We start from the raw sequence: 23,367 nt of genomic DNA on the forward strand, positions 1-23,367 counted from the left end.
TTAGACTAAAATGCGATTTTGATTTTTGCAATATTGAGAAAAATCCAGTTTAATTCATATAAAAAATGTCAAAATGCAGGTTTAAATTATGCAGACAATAACCCTGTCACATTTTTCGCAATAATAAAAACATAACAATAATTTTTGAATTTCCAGTATTAGGTGGATAGTTGTCTCATTGGAAATCATATTGGCAAATTTTGATGTCAGATAAAAGGGAGAAAATGAAATAATAAATGAGAAAATTGTTGCTCATAAGGAATTTCCAGAATAACGTATGGGGGTTGGAAGGCACTTTTATTAAAATTTGATGGGTGGTGGTTATTTAAGAAAGCTTGCTTGAACACATAAATGAAATATCTAATTTAAAATGTATGCATGGTGGGGTCAAATAAAAAGTGCATTTCAACCCTCCCCATTCATTTATTTTTGGAACAGCACTAATTAAAAAGGAAATAAAAGAAAAATGTGAAATAAACCTTAACAAATGTATAAACACAACAAGAGAGTTGATGCTCACAATGCAAAAGGAATATCACATATGCACTTAATATAGAAATACATTTTATGGCTTATAATCATACATTTCACACTTGATATTAAGTCATGCTTGTTTAAATGCTGCAATGAATGTGATGGCTAAATTTAATTTTTAACATGTACATGATTTGAACATTTTTATTGTTAACTTCTAATAAGGTTGAATTATGTATAACTTCTAAGTCAAAAATTAAATTTGATTAACGTTTATTGCAGTATCAATAACATTAAACCAACATTAGCAAATGATCATTGAGGGTGGCATTTTTGTTTTTGCTTTTTAAACTTTGCTTTCATCATGCCTTTTTCTTATATAATGCACGGTGGGGGAAACGTAGGACGTCAGGTGGGGGGAAACGTAGGATGTCAGGTGGGGGGGAACGTAGGACGTCAATTCTGAATTGACAGTTGCAAATAGAACTTTACTGACACGGAAAATGCTTTTTATACAAGCCTATAGGAAATTTGTCATTCGTTGAATATTTTATTAAGTGGTTCTACTTATAAATGCACAAAATCCACAAAATTGGTATCCAACAAATTAACGAATCCACATTATTTAGACTTGGACTAATCCACGAAATCAAATATCCACATTCCAAAATCTAAGAACACTTGGTTAAAGGTATATATAACACATGATGCTAGCACTACAGCACAAAAAATATTGAAATACATTTTATTGCTTAAGGTGGTAACCAACACTTTCACTAAAATTAATTTGGCTCGTTTAATTTTCATAAAATATAAAAATATAAAATTTGAAAAATTTTGAACCAACCGTTTTGTCAGAAAAATTACACTGGTTATATAGCAATTTGACGAACACCAATTTTGATCATTGAGAAGCTTAATATTCCTTTTACAACACAATGTAATTAAAACGTTTAGCTGACTTTACAGAGTTATCTCCCTGTAGTGTTAGGTACCACCTTAAAATCCTTATAATCATACATTTCACACTGGTACTACCAAAATGCAAAGGGTGTGTTTTTCTAATTTAATCTTATTTCTGTGGGTAGTGGGGGTTAAAAAAAGGGCCATCCTTGGAAAGGGGGGCATAGTATTTTTTTGGAACAACCCTGATAAGTCATACTTGTTTAAATGCTACAATTAATGTTGTGATGGCTAATTGTGAATTTTGTACCAGTGAAAATATATGACAACTCCACTTAGATATTTGCATAGCTTTATTTATACATGCTAGATATCATCACATTACTATATTGTAGGAGATACGTCGGCAAGAGAAACGATATCATGTAAGTATTCTCATCTTTGTGTACTTTATATGACCTTGGTGACCTTTGTTAGCAAGTCAGTAATCGTCAGTCAGAAGTTGACAAATGTATCCTATCCCGTTGAAGACGCGTTGATGGTCGTCAGCTGTTGTCTGCTCATTGGTCGGGTTGTTGTCTTTGACATATTCCCCATTTCCAATCTCAATTTTATTAACAAATTCATGCTGAGTTCAGTCAGATGTAAATAAAACTTCTGTTAACCAATCGTTTTAATCTTCAGTCAGATGTAAATAAATTCAGTAATTAGTAATTAGATAATGTTGATGATTAGATAAGGGCAGGTAACTCTATATTAAGTTTAACACAGTTATTTACCATACAGAAGTAATATAGTGAAGGTTTTGTTCATTTCAGCTCTGATCCCAGGTTTGTGTTCTTTCATAAGCAGCCTGACTTAGGATTAGGATTGAGGCTCGCTGGAGGGAATGCCACAGGGATATTTATAGCCTCTGTACAGCCTGGCAGTGGTGCTGCTGATGTGGGGCTCACTGAAGGAGATGAGATTTTATTGGTAAGTATATAACATGGGACTCACTGGAATTTTTATAGTTTTTCAATCTTCAGGAATGTGCATACAGGTTCCATCTAATTATTGATTGTTTACTCTAAGTTCAGTAACAAATATTTCATACATATTCAGGACATACAGCTGTTGAAGACAGATGTAAACAGTTTATGAAGTTTATAGACTATCAATTGTTTTCGTTGTCATATTTTTGTGAATTTTAAGTAGATTGATTTATTTAATGGCATAAAGATGGTTTTTAAAAGTGATTTTTTTGACTAAGAACTTGTTATTTGTAGTTTTGTATATTTTGACAAAGTGCCTAGCATATGATTATAGGTTTCTGCTGCTTGTGCGAAGTTGTAAGATTTTGTGTATACTTTGGGAACTGTGATAGTTGTCATGATAATTAAATACTTTAAAACAATAATTTTACAGGCAAACAACAAAGAAATTCATGGTTTATCCAGAGAGGAAGCAGTGACCTACTTAACAAGCCTGGAAGGTCAAGTTCAGATGCAAGTTCACTATAAAAAAGAAGGTATTATCATTATTTATATTTACATAAAGTCAAAAAATTTGAAACTCTTTTTTAAGTGCATTTAATAACCTTTTGCTAAACATTTTAAGTTGATCAGTTTAAGAAGATAAAACTCATACTACAACTTGAAAAACATTTTGACCAATTGTGGCAAAGCCTTTTGAATAAGCACACTTAATATGACAGGATCAAGCCAACTAAACGATAGAAAACAAAAAGACAAAGTTAACACTTGGTTTTATCTAGATGAATTTCAATACTTTGGGGCCTTGGTTGCTGTCTTGACTAACTGATTAATCTACAGTTCTTACTTATCTGATGATTTTATGATCTTGAGTTATCAAGAACCTGAGGTTAAACCTACTCCTAGCAATGTGCGTTCAACTGTGATCTTAAATAACTTGGGTTGCAATATTTCCTACTGAAGATTACCCTTATTTCTCCAACAATGAAAATAGACACCATCAACTTGATATGAAATAGCCAACAGTGCTTTCAGTGCTGTCAATTAATCTAGGAAATTAAAACTATTTTCGAAGTGGGCATAACATCAGGCAAAATCAAACAAGTTGTTATAGGCCATCCTGAAATAGCTGATAGATAAAGAACAAGGATGAAAGCCCTTTTGCCTTTTTAGCTCACCTGGCCCGAAGGGCCAAGTGAGCTTTTCTCATCACTTGGCGTCCGGCGTCCGTCGTCGTCCGTCGTCGTCCTGCGTTAACTTTTACAAAAATCTTCTCCTCTGAAACTACTAGGCCAAATTTAACCAAACTTGGCCACAATCATCATTGGGGTATCTAGTTTAAAAATTGTGTCCGGTGACCCCGCCAACTAACCAAGATGGCCGCCATGGCTATAAATAGAACATAGGGGTAAAATGCAGTTTTTGGCTTATAACTCAAAAACCAAAGCATTTAGGGCAAATCTGACATGGGGTAATATTGTTAATCAGGTTAAGATCTATCTGCCCTGGAATTTTCAGATGAATCTGACATTCCGTTGTTAGGTTGCTGCCCCTGAATTGGTAATTTTAAGGAAATTTTGTTGTTTTTGGTTATTATCTTGAATATTATTTCAGATAAAGATAAACTGTAAAAAGCAATAATGTTCAGCAAAGTAAGATCTACAAATAAGTCAACATGACCAAAATGATCAGTTGACCACTTTAGGAGTTATTGCCCTTTATAGTCAATTTTTAACCATTTTTCGTAAATCTTAGTAATCTTTTAGAAAAATCTTCTCCTCTGAAACTGCTGGGCCAAATTATTTGAAACTTGGCCACAATCATCATTGGGGTATCTAGTTTAAAAATTGTGTCCCGTGACCCCGCCAACTAACCAAGATGACCGCCATGGCTATAAATAGAACATAGGGGTAAAATGCAGTTTTTGGCTTATAACTCAAAAACCAAAGCATTTAGAGCAAATCTGACATTGGGTAAAATTGTTAATCAGGTAAAGATCTATCTGCCCTGAAATTTTCAGATGAATCTGACATTCCGTTGTTAGGTTGCTGCCCCTGAATTGGTAATTTTAAGGAAATTTTGTTGTTTTTGGTTATTATCTTGAATATTATTTCAGATAAAGATAAACTGTAAAAAGCAATAATGTTCAGCAAAGTAAGATCTACAAATAAGTCAACATGACCAAAATGATCAGTTGACCACTTTAGGAGTTATTGCCCTTTATAGTCAATTTTTAACCATTTTTCGTAAATCTTAGTAATCTTTTAGAAAAATCTTCTCCTCTGAAACTGCTGGGCCAAATTATTTGAAACTTGGCCACAATCATCATTGGGGTATCTAGTTTAAAAATTGTGTCCCGTGACCCCGCCAACTAACCAAGATGACCGCCATGGCTATAAATAGAACATAGGGGTAAAATGCAGTTTTTGGCTTATAACTCAAAAACCAAAGCATTTAGAGCAAATCTGACATTGGGTAAAATTGTTAATCAGGTAAAGATCTATCTGCCCTGAAATTTTCAGATGAATTGGACAACCTGTTTTTGGGTTGCGGCCCCTGAATTGGTAATTTTAAGGAAATTTTGCTGTTTTTGGTTATTATATTGAATATTATTATAGATATAGGTAAACTGTAAACAGCAATAATGTTCAGCAAGGTCAGATTTACAAATAAGTCAACATGACCAAAATGGTCAGTTGACCTCTTTAGGAGTTATTGCCCTTTAAAGTCAATTTTTAACCATTTTTCGTAAATTTTATATATCTTTTACTAAAATCTTCTTCTCTGAAACTGCTGTGCCAAATTGATCCAAACTTGGCCACAATCATCTTTGGGGTTTCTTGTTTAAAAAATGTGTCCGGTGACCTGGCCATCAAACCAAGATGGCCGCCACGGCTAAAAATAGAACATATGGGTAAAATGCAGTTTTTGGCTTATAACTCAAAAACCAAATAATTTAGAGAAAATCTGACATGAAGTAAAATTGTTAATCAGGTCAAGATCTATCTGCCCTGAAATTTTCAGATGAATTGGACAACCTGTTTTTGGGTTGCGGCCCCTGAATTGGTAATTTTAAGGAAATTTTGCTGTTTTATATTGAATATTATTATAGATATAGGTAAACTGTAAACAGCAATAATGTTCAGCAAAGTAAGATCTACAAATAAGTCAACATGAACGAAATGGTCAATTGACCCCTGTAGGAGTTATTGACCTTTGTAGTCAATTTTCAATCTGCTTCCTTTGTTTAATATTCACATAGACCAAGGTGAGCGACACAGGCTCTTTAGAGCCTCTAGTTTTTTTTTAAATGTGTATGCAATGATTTTGTGGTGAATCTTGCCTTTCAATTTGAAAGATAAATATATGCTGGTTTGTCATAGAAAATATCATTTGATTTACCATTAATACAATATTTGACCTTTAAAATTTTTTATTATGTGATAGCCAGTAAATATGATTTTTTTCTTTTCTTCAGAATATGACAGAATAATGGCCAGTAAAGAGGCTGGGGATTCATTCTATGTCAGGTATGTAACTTGTCCATAAAGTTATGAGCTGCCTCAGATAGAAATCAAACTCATGCAAGGCCTAGCATACATGTACATGTGTAACACTTAAATCCACAGGAAAAGATTAATTTTGCTCTGTTTCGTAGATATTCTTATTATAGCTCAATTTCCAAACAGATAGTATCCATAGTAATCCCTAGAGATTTGATCAACCGAAAAGGGTTTACAGATGTATAGATATTCATTTGCAAAATGTCGATTTCTATCCGACCCTGCTCAAATGTTAAGTCCTTACAAAGTTGATATGTGGTGTCAAATCCACCACACCTCCTTGAAAAAATATGGTGGTAGTGACAAATTTTGATTTTGAATTTTTGAGTTTCTTTTTATTTTCACTGAAACTGTTAAGAGAGTTTGATTTTCACGAATCATAAAAAAGATGTGATATGATAGCCAATGAAACAACTTTTTATAAGTGAGTCTAAAAGCAACAATTAACAATGCATGGACTCATTATAATGGATCATAAAATACACATATTTCATATGCTGTGTACCGTATTTATTATATTTAAAGCCCCCCTTCTAATTAACACCCCCTACCGAAAATAGTGTGTTCAGAACATTTGACTTCTAATAAACGCCCCCATTTTGAAGTTAAAAAAATTAATTTAAAACTTACCCATACAATATTTCAAAGACATCGATCTGGTCACTCAGAAACATGAACCGAAAAATCAATAACGTCCATGGTGGGTCTCATTGGGGTCTAAGCGTGACGCAGGATTGCGGATTTTTTGTAAGCGTAACACATGAAAATCAAATTATTGTGCCATGAAAACGGGAAATGAAGTCTAGCGGGACACAGGAAATTGCAAAAAAATTGAGAACTGCTTACGTACATAGTGTAAGCGGGAAACGGGAATCTGACAAAACAGTAAGCGGGATCCGGGATCAGAACCCCCCAATGGGACCCCCTCCATGTTTTAATCCACTCCGATAATACAACACAGTGTGTACAAGTTCCAAAAATAGATCTGTCAGTTACACAGTACGTTATAAATTTTAACAAATTATTAGATGAGGTCACATTACCGATAAATGCTATTTATAGATTATGGAGACAATAAGAAACATGTGTATGTTACTATAGTCTGTTTCAACAAAATTCAGGTAAAGGTCAATGAAGTAAGGTACGAAATTCGTTTCTCTAATTGAAACCTTTTCTCCTTTCGGAAATTGTCTTCGCCCCCGGGGCATTTAATAGAATAAATACGGTATGTGTAAATAGTTTTACTAAATATCATATACTAAACAAATAAACCAAAATATTGTCTAGACATATTGCAGGTTTCAGCTTGATGATATTCAGTATCAAAATACAATAGTACAATTAAAATTGTGTATTTCTTATTAATCACTATTACAAAAGAATCTGAAGATACCAACTCATAAGTCAAAGAAAAACCAGAAACACCAAAAAAATAATAAGTCTTCATCAAAAACTAAAGATTGAGCAATACGAACACAATTAATAAGCAAACTTTAAAATGATATGAATGTTGATTTATTTGAAATATGTATATATAAAAGATCTTAATGTTTTTCCATTTTTTCAGAGCTCATTTTTCGTTAGAAACTGCAGAGCAAGGAGAATTATCTATAAACCACGGCGATATTTTCCTGGTCAAGGATACACTATTTAGAGGAAGTGTAGGGTCATGGCTAGCTGTGTCGCTGGGGAAAAATAATAAAGAGAACAAAAAGGGAATCATTCCAAATAGAACAAGGTAATTACATTGGCATTGAAGATGAATGTCATATACTATTGTTATGTATAAATTAGGGCTATTTGTATGGATTGTGAAGTATGAAAGGATTTTCAGCCCAACAAAAAACCACCAAAATACATAGTCTTCAACAATAGGCAGGTGTTTAAAAACTATAAGTCAGCTACTGACGAAAAAAACGAACATGGATAAGTATAATTAAAACAACATTTCCATTACTGCTAACTTGAAGTGTTTTATAATCTGCATCCGTACCTAGCCATTTTAATACCACATATTTTTTACATGTTTACATACCTGAATTTTGTATCTTTGTATAGGTATAAAAACTGCATATGTTAAACCACTAAAAGAAAGGCCAAAAGATACCAAACATGTTCTCTGGGGCAATAAATCACAATGACTATTTTCGACTATCTTGGATGATTTTATAATAGAATGCATAAGGGTAATGGTGCTTTACTTGTTGGAAAACCAGTGCTATGTTGATTTCTCTGGTGCTTTTTGAAAATTCTGGGTCGAAAACAAATTGAAAATGCCATTGAAAAAATTGAAAAACAATGACAAAACAGCAAATGATACAGTGTTACTTAGATTGTCAGTGATATAATAAAACATCTTTTTGATTTACAGAGCAGATGAGATTATGGGAACACAACAGACATCAGAAGCCGACAAAGAAAACTCACCGGCTAAAGTGGGGAGGGGCTTGTTTAAACGTAAAACTGCCCGGCGGTCCAAGTCTCTTGGCAAGGATCACTGGGAAGATGTTATATTTTGTAAGTCTAAAAAGCCTTTTGATTGGTTCAAAAGGTTGCTAAGGAAATTGTAGTGTAGTCATAGTATAGCTATTGTAAAAGTGGAATTGGAAACTGATGCAAAACATTTCTGAGATTATATGTATGTTTGAGCAAGAAGGAAAAAAAATAATCTAGAAGCTCCTGATGATTTTTACGATTTTGAGTTATCCAGAACTTAAAGTCAAGAGTTTTAAGTGACCCAGGTTAATGCATTAAGATTTGAAGTGAACCAGAATCACGACTTCCAAAATCATTAATCAAGATTCTACGTAATCCTGCATACTGTGGATTCATTTATTTTCGTGGTTTAATACCAGATCGTGGATGAAACAAAACTTGGAGGTTTATGGATATTTAATTTCATGATTTTGCAAAAGTTTACCCACCAAACTTTAGAATACTTGTCATTGGTTGAACAATTAATTGCATTGTTAACCTGTACCCAAGAAATTCACAAACATTGGTATCCAACAAATTATTATGAATCCACAGTATCAAGATTATAATTAACCCAGGATTGCAAGTTTCCAAGTTCACCCATAAATATATATATATATTATATACTCATATGGTGCTAGTTGATATATTGTTTAATGTTTGTATATGTTATATTGTTAAGTTTATGTTGTTGTTATTAAATTTGTTTTATGTGTCTTTGTCTTTCCATTGTCTATTTACAAAGGGAGGATAATTTTCGTTGATTTTATGTGTAAGGTTTTAATATCCAACAAGATACAAATTTGCTATAGATTTGTAAACAAAATTTGTTAGGAAATCCAGTATCCATACATTTCTAATTTTCTTTAATCCGTAAAACTGTGTATCCAAGAAAACAAATGGATCTTGTACAGCCTATCTCTACGTAAACACATTATTTATGTTTCAATAATTATTCAAACTTTAAATAACTGTTCAAGAAAAACTTCAATTTTGTAAACATTTAAAAAAAGTGTATTCCCAAAATTACAATGGATACTAAAACAAATACTTTTCTCAATGGATACTTACACAAAACATATAATTTGCTGCTTTGTCTTTAGCAATGACAAAGAATATCACTTAACTGCAAGTCCTTTGTTGTTTTACCTAACATTGATGTGGTTTTGTGGTTTTTAGCTGATGATGGTGGTAAGTGTATGTCACCTGTAGTTTCCTCAGTTGCTATGACAACCTTTTAGTTTTTAGCCATGCTGCTTTTGTCATTCTATACTATGTATCATTTGACCTCTTGACCTTAAAATGATTTACACAACAGCTCTTGTGGATTTTGTTGTTTTCACCTGTCCACACTGGACTGTCCACTCTTGACCACTCAAATTTAATCTCAGATTTTGTTAAAAAAAAATAATTAGAAAACTTATTTTACGCACTAGTACTGTTTATTTTATTCCTGTGGTGTAAAGGTGAAATAAAATATTTATATCAAAGTTATTTGCCTCTGTGGCCAATCTCACTATGGACAGGTGGAAAAAAAACTCCATGTGAGCTGTTGTGTAATACATGCCATCATTGTTCACAAAGCAGCCATTGTGCCACATTGAATGTCTGTCGTCTGCTACAAAGAAAAAGAATTTGCATGAACATGTCATCATCTTTTTTGATAGTTTCAATAGTGTTAATAGCTTATATATATTATCATACCATGGTCGAGATACACAATAGACATTTGCATTGGATGTTTATCAAGAAGTGATCAACCAATCATATCATCATTTTTGTACATCATTGTCATGCATCATAGTAAATATTAAGGTCTCGCTCTATTTAAGGAATAGTAGGAATAGTTAAAAAGAGTTACCACTGTCAGTTAGAGATTTAATGGTTATGAAAGGTGTTATCAGCGAGCAGAGCAAAGCTAGATTTAACAGTTGTGAACATCAAATTATAATTGAAAGAGTCAATTCTTTACTTACAATATTATTACTGTAAATTCAGAAATTATTGCGCTGTTTTTATTATTGCGAAAAATGCGACAGGGTTATGATCTCGAGAATTCAAACTCACATTTAAAAAAAATTATGCGAATTAACAGGTTATTTCTCAATATCGCAAAAATCTAAATCGTATTTTCGTCTAAAATGACAAAATCACAATGATAATGCATGTAATAATTTCTGTATTTAAAATATTCCTGTTTTATTTCAATATTTATGTATCCCAGAATCATCAACAGGCCCTATTCATCATTGTTGCCAAAGACTTTGACCTTCAACCATTTGAGGGCAGACATCATCCAATCAAAAATAGCTTTACATGTTACATTGCATTAGAATAATGATCAAAGTACTCAGAATACTGATGGAATGATAGAATAGCTTTAATTGTCAATGTTTGATACTTACACAATCAATATCATTGCACATCAAATAGAGTAGATATATTATTGATAATTATATAGCAGTCCATTTCTTAGTTCTATGCCTTTGTGGTAATTAGTAAGACCACTACTTCTGCTTTCTTGTTTCCCAGTAGGATGGAACAATATGACATTTGAACCATTATAGGAGGTCAGAGAACAAGGGTTAAGGGAGATTACTCTTGAATTGTTTGTAAAAAGCAGATTTGTCAGCAATTTTTATGTCCCACTTTTTTGATGAAGTTGAAGTCCGCTCATCTTGATATTTGGTACACCGTAATATGAACCTACAAATTTTAATGTCAAATTAAAGTTTTTACCAAAATTTCACAGTCCATTAAACATAGAAAAATTAGTGTGGGTGAGGCATCTGTGTACTATGGACACATTCTTGTTAAAAACTCATGTGAAATGTAATTAATGCTGATTGATCTTGGTCAAATGCTGTAAAAAAACACAGCTCCAGATCTGTTTTAAATAAGTGAATATTGAACCATTTAGTTGATGTTATAATTGTAGCTGGTTTTATAAGATCCAGATCCAATCAGGACTCATGGTGTATGTATCATTGTGTGCCTGCCCTGAGTCACGTCGTCCATTCTATCATTGTGTGCCTGCCCTGAGTCACGTCTTCCATTCTACTGGGGATTCATTTATTTTCGTGGGTATCAATTTTTTGTGGATTGCTGAAAACTTGCATCTTCGTGGACATTTGATTTCGTGGTTTTCTCAATCTCTATATGCAAAGCCTATTGAAAATAAGCTATCTGTTGAACATTTGAATTCGTGGTTTACCAGTACCCACGAAATCCACGAAAATTGGTATCCAATGAATAATAATAAATCCACAGTATATAAGGATTGTGGATCACGTCAACCATTATTCCTAACTACTATAATCATTAGTCGGGGATATTATTGTGTGCCCTGTTGTCACACACACCATTCTACATAAGACCATCCATAATCCTAAGTCAGAGATGTCATTTGGAGAATTTGGATACAATTTAATAGAACAATTGAACCACACATAATGTAATTTATTAAATTTTATTGGATATTTTCATCCATAGTTGGAATGCCAACATGGATTTGAAAGAAAGAAATGTATTTTAAAGATAATGTTGAAGCTAAGCCTGTGTTTTCACAATAATTCAAAGTAATGCCTTTAGATTAGATCATATTGGTTCTCCAAGTTTCCAAATTCTTCTATATATATATATCTCTCAATATGAATCATTTCACAGTGTGTATTTTTCACAATATTATATCGCTTTATCACAGAGATCTCACATGCATCACAAATCATAAAAAAAACTAAGTTTCTGCAATCTATTCAAAGGGAGATAACTTGTTATTTTAGGCAACAATTATTATGGTGAGTTCTCTGATTCCAGACATAGGAAACAGATAAGTCATAGCTTTCAGATGGATATGTAGTTCTAATAAAGATTAAAGACTAGGGTTTACAACACAGGAGTTGGTTTCACAAAATAATTTGCGACTAAGATTGATCCTAAGTCATGAACAATTCAGTATACTTTTTTTGGTGAAAACGACTCCTGCATTATTGCAAAAAAGAACAAAAAAACTGTCAAGAATGTCCACCCCCTCCAGGAAGGCACTTTATTGTAACCTCAAAAAATTGAAATAGATTATACCCCCACTCACCTGTAAATGACCACAACACATGTAAAAACCTCAAAATCAATAATATTACACTTTTATCAACATACTGACACCCAACTCCTGCACTGGGGCGCTACCTTCATCATCCATTTTCTTTGAAATACAACTACCCACATTTAAACAATAAGCCTATCTTGGAGTGGAGTGGAGGGGCCTTGCAGCATATTTTCAATAATAGAAAACAAAATTGGCATTCAAATGTCTTCTATTGTTCAAAGATTGATTTTGGATAATTACTGTATTAACACCCTACATTTTCCACTATTCTCATACACAATATTAAATGTCTTATTTCTTGAGTTTATGATAAAATTACATTATAAAAGAATTACTCTGAAAGCTATGACACTATTTCTTTGGTGAATCAGTATCCTAAAACACAGCATGATGAAAACTATGTATCTATTTTTATCTTGAAATTCTATTTCTTTATGTATATATATACATATATGGAATGAACTTATAAAGAGAATATATACACTCCTATAACAAGTTCTTAACTGAGTTATCTACCTTGATGTTCTAGGAATATGAAAAGTTTTTATATGCTCAATCCCGAAATGGGTAAACAAATAAAATTTTCAATCACAATGAAATGAAATAGAGAGGATTTGATGTAACAAATCACCGTAGCAGAAAAAAGCATATGCCATTTCAAAATGATCCCTTGCATCAGTGGGACTTAATGCAGGATTATTCAGAGGGGGTCTACTTGATGAGTGAGACATAGATTCAACTTTAATAAAAATAAGAAGATGTGGTATGATTGCTAATGAGAACTCTCACTCAGAGACCAAATAAAGAACAAGGTTTGCAACCAACAATGAGCTTTGCATTCTGTCTTAATGCATATCATCTCTCAACCTTTCTTAACACTATTGTCAATCTTTGGTGACAATTGTAGTTTGACCAGACCAATCAAAATTCTTTGTCTATAATGCATGATCAGGGCCAATAGAACACATGTAATCCCACATCTAGTATAAGTTTAGCTTATCGATCAATTGATTGTTGTGTTTAAAAATCTTTTTTTAAGCTATTTTCACATTTTTTGATCGGTGTGAGAAAAATAGTTCTCCTCACTAGTGAAAAATCTGTTCTCGGCATATGATTGGTCAAATTTAATTGTGACGTTTAATTTTCTTATTTTCTTCTGAATTTTCCTATTATGATGTCATGAAAAGTCGTCCATGCCTGATGACACCACATAAAAAGTACACAACTTTCTTCAAATCATGGAAAAGAAAGGAAAAAAATCATTAGAGAAACAGATTCCACCACTGTATCTTGTGTTTAACGATATTTCTCCACTCTCAATAGTTAAATTTTAATTTTTTTAAAAGCTTGGCAAGCCTCACGCTTTAAATATTAAAATTTAATTGTCTCAAGTGGAGAATTTCATAACACACTTGTTGCAGTTATGGAATCTATTTTTTTGCATTCTTGGCTATATGGTGTTAGCCACTTGTTATTAGTGGACAAAGCTGGAGAACCTTCTACAGGATTGTCAATGAGACAAACGAAGTGGATGTAAGCAATAGATGTGTTCATAACACTACAAGTTTAAATTTCACTTTCTTCTATAAATATTTAAAATCAGGGGAATTTTAGTTGGCGTTTTGTTTGTGGTTTTGGACTTAGAAGGGGCAGGGCCTTGTACAATGCATTTTAAAAGTCAGTGAAATGCATGCAAAGGGTTAATGTGTAGGTAAATTGTCCTCCATGAATATAAGACAAATGTAAAATTTTCCTGATATAAGATATCATCTTCCTGATATTACTTTTCTGTTTTCAAACCTTATATAACGCCTTCTCTTTCTCTTTTATCTTCAATAAAAAAGATGTTGGTATTGTAGCTTGAAAAGTATGAGACAAGAAGGCTATTTTTCGAAGAGAAGAATAGCAATTTCATTTTTATGAAATGAAAGATTTTTTCTTTCAAAGAATAGTAGTTTTTGCTGTATATTCCTATTCTTATGACCTATTCTTTATAAAGGAAACAAAGGATGACATATTTTGCATGTAACATTATTCCAAGCTATATTCTAAGTATAGAAATAGGCATGTTCAATACGGTATATTATATATTTAGGTTAAAAGAACTTATAAAATAAGATACTTATGCCATCTAAGTAATTTTCTCTTGTACATTTGTCTTACACAGAAGGAATTGTTGAGTCATCGTTAAAGAAATATTTGTTTTAAACATTAGAGCAAGAATGATCTGTGTTATCTAGAGTCTTTCACTATGTTTATGAAAATGGTTGGCACAAACATTTGATTGATTTAAATAGTTATGTCCCTTTACTTGTCTAACTTGATGATATATGATAGAACAATGAATGTTAACAACACTAACGGAAGTATTTCTAGGTATGATAAAGGTTTTTGAATATTTTACAGTCAGTTTACCGTTATTAATTGATATTTGTACTGTTTTCTGTATTTATGTGTTGTTTCATTTTCTGTTTTTTTTTCTTTTAACAGCTAATCTGACAACAAAGTTTCCAGCTTATGAGAAAGTTCTGATAAGTGATGGTGAGAAATTTTGTTTTTGTCGTTGTCTTGTCACTAATAAAACAAACTTTAGTTTAATGGTTTGAAGTTTGATATATTTAGTATTCCTAAAAACTCTGGATTGTCATCAACACACAAAAAAAGAATATAAAAAAATGATATACATAGAATAACTATATAAGTATAAAATCTGGATTGTCATCAACACACAAAAAAAAGAATATAAAAAAATGATATACATAGAATAACTATATAAGTATAAAATCTGGATTGTCATCAACACACAAAAAAAGAATATAAAAAAAAATGATATACATGAAATAATTATATATGTGTAAAATAGTGTAATTATCATTTTCCCCCATGCAATATGAATAATAATGAAACATATATGCAATATAATTATATTTGAATAGTTTTTTTAATACGTTTTTCTATTTACAGTAAACTTTGTTCGTCCGGTTGTGATATTTGGTGCTTTGTCTGACGTAGCTAGAGAGAAAATGCTGATGGAATACCCAGATCGATTTGAATCACCACGTAAGTATAGTACATAGTGAGATAGTAATAACGTGTCTGATGCATTAAAATGGAAAATGCTGATGGAGAGTTCTCGAAAAATGGTGGTCCTAAGATTTGACCACCAAAATTTGCAAAGGACCATCACAATTTCAGTATTTTGCAACAGAAATAATAGTGAATACCAGCATATACCCTGAAGGACCACCAGGGTAAAAAAAAAATTCAAGAACTCTGTACTGATGGAACATATTTAAAAAAAATGTCAATAAACTCAGTAAAAGAGAAGAAGAAATATATGTTAACAATTGACAAAAATATTGCTATGAAAAACAAATGTAAACATCAGTTTCTCCCGAAATAGAATGTGACTTTACCCTTATACAAATTCAGAAAAAGTTGTTGACAGACACTTAGTTATCATAATACTATTTTGATTTGTTTAATTACAAAAAAATACATCTCTTAAGCAAACATCAAACTTTCATGCATATTAGAATTATGATTGGTTAGTTGGTCAATATTTTACAATACTTGAGTTCTTGGATAAGTTGTTTTATAATAATTGTTTTATACAGAACAAGACAACCATGGGTCAGAAGACGAGAAGAAAACAAGATCTGGTATTATAAGACTTGGTGCAATCAAAGAAATTATCAACAAGGTTTGTCACAGATTCTTTTAACTATTAGGCCACACCAATTTGATTTCTTGTTCTACGGATTTTTGGACTCAAAAATTGGGGCGAGCGAGCGATTTGAAAATTTTAATAAAAAAATATTTAATTTGCAAATTTTTGAGGCGAAGCTTGAAGAGTAAAGGGGAGCGATTATAATTTTTTTTGTAAACATAAAATAGAATGTTTTGACAATATTAAAACTTGATTTATCACTTGTACTTAAACATTTCTTTAATTTAGGAAGTATTTTTTCCCTGTTCAACAAGAAATAATTGAATAATTAAATCTGGTCTATGTATGTGTGACTGACAATGAGACAATTCTCCATCCAAGTCATAATCAGGTTCAGAACAACCCCTTAATGTTATGAATATCATGTAAAATGCATGTATGTGATTAAGTTGCATTTTGTATTGTTTCGTTTTGTTTTTGTGTTTTTGTAATTTGTTTATCAAAATGAACTACAGTTATAATTGGACATGCAAGTTACTAATAAAAGTATATAAGTTCGGGTTAGGGTGAAGGTTGTCGCCTGTTTAAACGTTTTCACATGCTGTGTTTGTTTGCAACAAGTAAGGAACCTGTTCGGTGGTTGTTGTGGTTCATACGTGTTCCTCGTTTCTAGTTTTTTTTTTATATAAAGATTAAACCGTTGGTTTTCCTGTTTGAATTGCTACATTAGTCACTTGTGTGTCCTTGATAGCTTGCTGGTCGGTGTAAGCCAAAGCTCTGTGTTAAAGGTCGTACTTTGACCTATAATTGTTTACTTTTTACATGTTGTGTCCTGGAAGGAGAGTAGTATCATTGGCACTCATACCACATCTTCTTATTTCTATATATGTTGCAAAAGTTATTTCTTTTGGGTGGATGTGTATGTTTAAGCGTGGATTCATATAAGATGGATTCTTACAGTATGCACCCTTTTATTAATTCATTGTACAATTAAATAAATATAATAAATGAATTAAAACGCCTGATATCGTGGGTTCTGACACCGGCCTGGTCAAACCTAAGACTCAAAAATTGGTATTTGCTGATTTCCGTTAATCAATTGGCATTAAGGGGTAAGAACAAAGACTAATTGGATCGGAGTGTCAAGTTAGGGTTACCCGTAATATGTCTTCCTGTGGACTGTAAACTTTTTAGCTATAGCACAATAAAAATTAATGAAACAAACAACCCATGCAGCAACACGATGTCCAAAAGTTAGCACTTTGTGTAAACATGAATTATTATTAAAATAGTCAATTATATGAATTAACTGTTTACAAAACTTTATATTGTTTGCAAAAACTACGGATAATGCGGACGTGAAAGAAAGCACTTTTCACAAAAGTGTCATCGGAGATTAAAACATTCCAGGGCAACGATTTCGTCAATTATGAAACAAAATAAGTATATGCACTGTTTGAGTATGAACCAGTTATTATATTCATTCACAATTACGTTCCCAGAATTTCTCTGAAGCTTGTCACAGTTCCGTCTAATTTGGGTCAAATTTCGACGGTCTGCTAAAATGTCACTTTAAATTCAAGAATAATGAATTATACAGGAATATCCTGTTTTCCTGTCTCAAATATGTTTATTTTTCGTCCTGAAGAAACTAGCCATTATTATAGCGTACCATGAATACATTTCCGTCGGATCCAGTAAATACCGGAAATCATCTCCGGTCCGCAATTCGGTTAAAAATTTCGATGATTCATTGAACTACCGACGATTTTTGTCACTTTTTTGAATTTTTAACTATGAGCGTACTTACGACCCACTAAAATATTTGAACTGCATCAACATTTATGTTCAAGGAATGTCTGGTATAAATATGATCGTGGGTCGTAGGTACGCTCATAGTTTAAAATGCAGAAAAAGGTTTAGAAACTGCCATTTTTCTGGCCTTTTCGCGAATCTTGAGGTCTTTACAGCAACAGAGCATGAATAATATCAGCGGAAGTTGAAAAATCTATTGATGTTTACAAAAATATAGGTTTTAAACTTTAAAAATAATGTATTATAATTAATGGCAGGTCACTTTTAATTTGAACGAAATTAGGGGGCCGTTCTCTGATACTTATCGTACCTTGTCCTTTCGCGAGGGACTTATTTTCGCGACTCTCGCGAGAAGAAAAATAACGCGAAATTAAATCGTTGCTTAAAGGAATAACTTGGATCTTTCCCTATCAAACTACATTAAGTTAATAAGAAAATCGCGAAATTAAATCGCCCAAAGTTTACTAGCTGGGTATAAACGCGAAATAAAGTATCCGCGAAAATAAGTTGGTTTACAGTAAGTGGACCCCTCTTTTAGAAAAGTTGTTTAAAATATGATGTATTTCTCCTCTTTTTGAGTAAAAAATCTAAGTTTTCACAGGTTTTGTATATTAGCACTATACAAATCCTTGGTATTTCTATTTTCTTTCTACAACAGTAAAAAGTTTGTTCCCAAGGTCAAAGTACGGCCTTTTACACAGGGCTTTGATCCAGACCAACATTAGTGTACACAATTCAAACAGGAAAACCAACAATCTAATTTATAAATCCAAACGGGAAAATACCAATTAACCACATCAACAATCGATAACTGATGAACGACAGGCCCCTGGATCAATCAAGACAGGTGCACAAACCTGCAGCGGGTATGGATAGTTTTGTTTTGCCAGCATACAATATAATTGCAATTGAAGGCAAATCTTTCAGAAGTTCTTAGTACTTTATTCTAACAACGAACATTTTTGATAGGAAATGAATATAAGTGAGGGGGAGAGAAACCAATGTTTTGTTCTGTACAGGTATTTCCATTGTTATATAATTTGTATCGAAGCACTCCCTGGGATAAATTGGTTTCATTCTGAAACAAATATTCTCACAGATATTTACACAGTGTGGTGGGGTGCTGATAGGTTTTAAATCGTTATATACAGGTTAGACTGTGATTTAAAAAACAAATGTTGATATCTTTTGATAATATTTACAACAACAAAAACGGTGCGGGAAATGGACATGATTACATTTACGGTTGCGGGAAACAGGACTATAAAAAAAAAAAAATCTGTTTTGAAAAAAATAGCTGCGGGCGGACAAGGAATTAAATTGGTGTGGCCTTATATGTATTTACATATTAATAAACATTTCATTGATCAAGAATCTGTGCATTCATATACTGTTCTGGATGTATTCTGGAAATCATCCATCATAGCCTGTACTAAAAATAGATTTTTGTACAAATCTCTGATGGGAAAAAATCCCATCACTAAACAATTCCATCAGTGACAATATGTTTTCTTTTTCCTTATCTTTTTTTTATTTATTATTAGAAATGACACGAAAAATGCTGACAAACAAAAGACTTTTTAAAAAGTTTTATTTTTAGAGAAAACACATGTAGTTCATAAGATGTCACCCCTATCTATTGTGACAAATTAAAGAATTAATTATCATTCGTTTTGTTTTTATTTTCCAGAGAAAACATTGCCTGTTAGACGTGACTCCTAACAACGTTGACAAACTAAATTATGCACAGTATTATCCAATCGTCATCTTCCTGAAAGCTGAGAGTAAAAACGTCGTCAAAGAATCTCGGTCTCGTCTGGCTAAAGGTTCAAGTAAAAACCCAAAGAAACTTTATGAGCAAAGTTTAAAGTTAGAGAAAATGTACAGTCACCTCTTTACTGGTAGGTTATAAGGAATAACAGTACTGTGTTTAAAAATTTGTCACCATCAATTGCTGATTTTAATATTATTTATACAGCTAGGTTGATTTCAATAATTGATCTGTTATTTTGTATTTGAAAGAATTAACATTTGTAAAAATGAAATAGTTTAAATCTTCCTTGAAATGTTATCTGTGATTATATAGATATAAAAAGATGGGTATGAGTGCCAATATGACAACTCTCCATCCAAGTCACAATTTGTAAAAGAAAAACCATTATAAGTCAAAGTATTGTCTTCAACATGGAGCCTTGGCTCACACCAAACAGCAAGCTACAAAGGGCATCAAATATGATTAGTGTAAAACCATTCAAACGGGTAAACCAATGGTCTAATCTATATAAAAAAAAATGAGAAACAAGAAACAATTATGAGCAACATTAAAAAAAACGACAACTATTGAACATCAGATTCCTGACTTAGGATATGTACAAACAAATGCAGCAGGTTTAAACATTTGAATAAGTACCAACCTTCACCCTTACCTGAAAGAATAGTGTAACATCACAACATAGACATTATATATCAATTAATCAATTAGCTCTATAAGATATCAGAAAGAGGCTCCTGATTCTGAAACTGACAACTGACTACTAACTTTTGAGGATATGTTTATATTTAATTTTTATAGATTGAGGAAAAATCATATTATATATCATCAATACTTTATTTTTTGGTCTTGATTAATTCAGTTGAAATGTTTAGAAGAAATTTTGTTGACAACAAATATTTGTTACTTACCTGTACCAATAAAATCTACAAATATTGATACTCCACAAATAATATTAAATCAACAGTTTCTGTTGATCAGATTTCTATGTATTATTATAGTGATAGAAATTTTTTCATTTAGTCCTAAAAAAACCCCAAAAAAACCAAAATGTATCATATAAAAATTGTAACTTTGAACATGGTTTATAAAACTTTAATTTAATTAATAATTATTTTCATTAAATATAAACAGGTGCAGTTGTACAGAATAACACAGATATTTGGTTTAGAAGGGTATTGGAAGTTATCGAGGTGCAGCAAAAACAACAGATCTGGATGTCAGAGGGACAAGTGAGTTATTTCCCATTATATTTATACAGTGAAACCTCTTTGAACCAAACCTCTTCGTGACTTAGGATTTTTTTCGGTTTTGGCCGTTGTTCAGTTTTATCGGGTTCACAACGTACATAATTTGATATGACGGTGCTTATGAACATGTTTGGTTTAGACAGGTTTTTTGTTATGCCCCACCTACGATAGTAGAGGGGCATTATGTTTTCTGGTCTGTGCGTCCGTTCGTTCGTCCGTCCGTCCGTCTGTCCCGCTTCAGGTTAAAGTTTTTGGTCAAGGTAGTTTTTGATGAAGTTGAAGTCCAATCGACTTCAAACTTAGTATACATGTTCCCTATGATATGATCTTTTTAATTTTAATGCCAAATTAGAGGGTTTACCCCAATTTCACGGTCCACTGAACATAGAAAATGATAGTGCGAGTGGGGCATTCATGTACTGGGGACACATTCTTGTTTAGGCAGGTTTCACTGTATAATTAAAAGTTTGCTGCCTCAGGTTATAAGTGCTCTCTCCAGATACTGTGACTACCTCCACTAATGTAGGCTAACAAACAAACGTAGGAATAACACGTATTATAAAAAATAGGATTATTTTCACACTTTCAAAGGCGAATTCTTTTTAGCAAGGTTATTTTTTGTGTTGCTTGTACTGAACTCTTTTAACCATCTTAAAATATAAGCGACAGCATATTTTCACTTTATCCCCTGATACAAAAATTAGTGAAAACAAACTCTTAATGAAAATTTTCCACATGACAATATTTATCTTTGATTGACAATGAATGCTTTTATCCTAAATAACCTGATAGAAGTAACATTTTGTGTTTAGATATAAAGGAAGATGACTAATGTATCATGTCAGGACTCATCTAAACAAGAAACTGTGTGGTCATCATTAGTCAATAAAAATATTGTAATTTATAAAAATTCCATTTGTTTTTAATGTAATTCTTTGACTTTTTCAGCCTGAAGACAATGTCCACGATGATTACTTGTTCCCCATGAACAGCCGACTCAGTTTTGCTGGACCCCGTGAAAGTGAACAAGACTTGACTCGTCATAGGGATGAGTTTGAGTTTTCGCCCAAACATCGACCAAGATTAGTGAGGTCTTCATCTGATCCCAGTGTTAACACTATGGAGAAGATCCCTGGTATCCCTCCTTATCCGGCTCCGCCAAGTTATCGTAAACCATCGAGTGTAAGTACAATTAATATTATACCAATTGTTAAGGATGAAGAAAACAAATTTGGGAAGATACATATAAAAAAAAGATGTGGAATGATTGTCAATGAGACAACTCTCCACGAGAGACCAAATGACAGAAATTTACAGCTATAGGTCACTGTATGGCCTTCAACAATGAGCAAAGTCTATACCGCATAGTCAGCTTGGACAAATGCTTCATAGCAGCCTAAATGAAGTTAAGTGAACAATTTGTCCAAAGTTTTCATTTATACCCATATACTAAAAAATTCATTAATCATTACATTTTTCGGCCCTACATTAAAGCCAGAAAGCCTTGTGATGAAAAATCGACAAATAATCAGAGCTGTGGATTTATTTCTTGATATCATTTTAAGAATCAATTAGTTGATAAGTTCTCTCATAAGACTTATGAAGACATTCTTATTACCCTGGATGAGGAAAAACAAATTTGGGGGGTTAAAAAACTTCTGAAAAGTGGTGTGGGCAATCTTCATTTTGCCCTACCATTCATAAAGTTGCATTAGAATTGCCTACAATTATTAAGGCCATCCATTTGAAATAATCACCCATCAAATTTAAATAGAAGTGCCTTCTGACCTTTACCCACCCAATCTACAAAACTAGCACTACTTGAATTATAATGTAAAATATTGCCATGTCCATGTTACAGCAGATTTCAATGAGTGTGTAGCTAAAGATAATATCTTTGGTAAGATTGCTTGCTAGCTGAACCATGCAGTCATTATTAGGTAAGGTATACTACCCTCCTTTCGAAGTAGCCTTGTCCTGCAGACAGATAGATTGGTTATCTGTCGAAATAGTCTATTCTTAAAGGAGGGTAGTTTACCTAACTTAATAATGACTTCACGGTTCAGCTAGCAAGTAAGCTAACCAAAGATATTACCTTTAGCTACCAACTCAATGAAATTGTCTGTAAAGATTTATAAAAACTGAGATGGCTCAAGTAGGGGCCTTGTAGGCTGAAAGTTCTTGATCTACTGTTTGCCAAAATATGGCAGCTGAAAGTGACATAAAGCACAAACAAGCTATCAATCATTTATTCATCTTTATTCATTACAGCTTTTACATTAATGCTAGCAAGACAAATCTTTGTTTGGCTTGCTTGCTTTGTTTGTATCAATGTTTGCTCAAGCATGGCAATTAGGATAGGCGGGG

General features: G+C 32.5%; 1 protein-coding gene across 14 annotated transcripts in view; it reads left to right on the forward strand.

Moving 5' to 3' along the window:
* The window catches only part of LOC143052938 (tight junction protein 1-like), a 107,397-nt gene that overhangs the window by 58,304 nt on the left and 25,726 nt on the right, over positions 1-23,367 (forward strand). For 13 of the 14 annotated variants that reach the window (XM_076226104.1, XM_076226107.1, XM_076226108.1 and 10 more), the window contains 12 exons: positions 1,773-1,802; positions 2,196-2,352; positions 2,785-2,887; positions 5,830-5,881; positions 7,482-7,652; positions 8,286-8,431; positions 14,985-15,035; positions 15,459-15,554; positions 16,112-16,197; positions 19,670-19,880; positions 20,885-20,982; positions 21,949-22,182. In XM_076226104.1, coding sequence (XP_076082219.1) covers positions 1,773-1,802; positions 2,196-2,352; positions 2,785-2,887; positions 5,830-5,881; positions 7,482-7,652; positions 8,286-8,431; positions 14,985-15,035; positions 15,459-15,554; positions 16,112-16,197; positions 19,670-19,880; positions 20,885-20,982; positions 21,949-22,182 — 1,435 coding nt within the window. The remainder of the gene's footprint in view (positions 1-1,772; positions 1,803-2,195; positions 2,353-2,784; positions 2,888-5,829; positions 5,882-7,481; positions 7,653-8,285; positions 8,432-14,984; positions 15,036-15,458; positions 15,555-16,111; positions 16,198-19,669; positions 19,881-20,884; positions 20,983-21,948; positions 22,183-23,367) is intronic. The other variant, XM_076226105.1, reaches the window with a different exon arrangement.

Source organism: Mytilus galloprovincialis, chromosome 11 (genome assembly GCF_965363235.1).
Source record: "Mytilus galloprovincialis chromosome 11, xbMytGall1.hap1.1, whole genome shotgun sequence".
In the NCBI taxonomy this organism is placed as follows: Eukaryota; Metazoa; Mollusca; class Bivalvia; order Mytilida; family Mytilidae; genus Mytilus; species Mytilus galloprovincialis.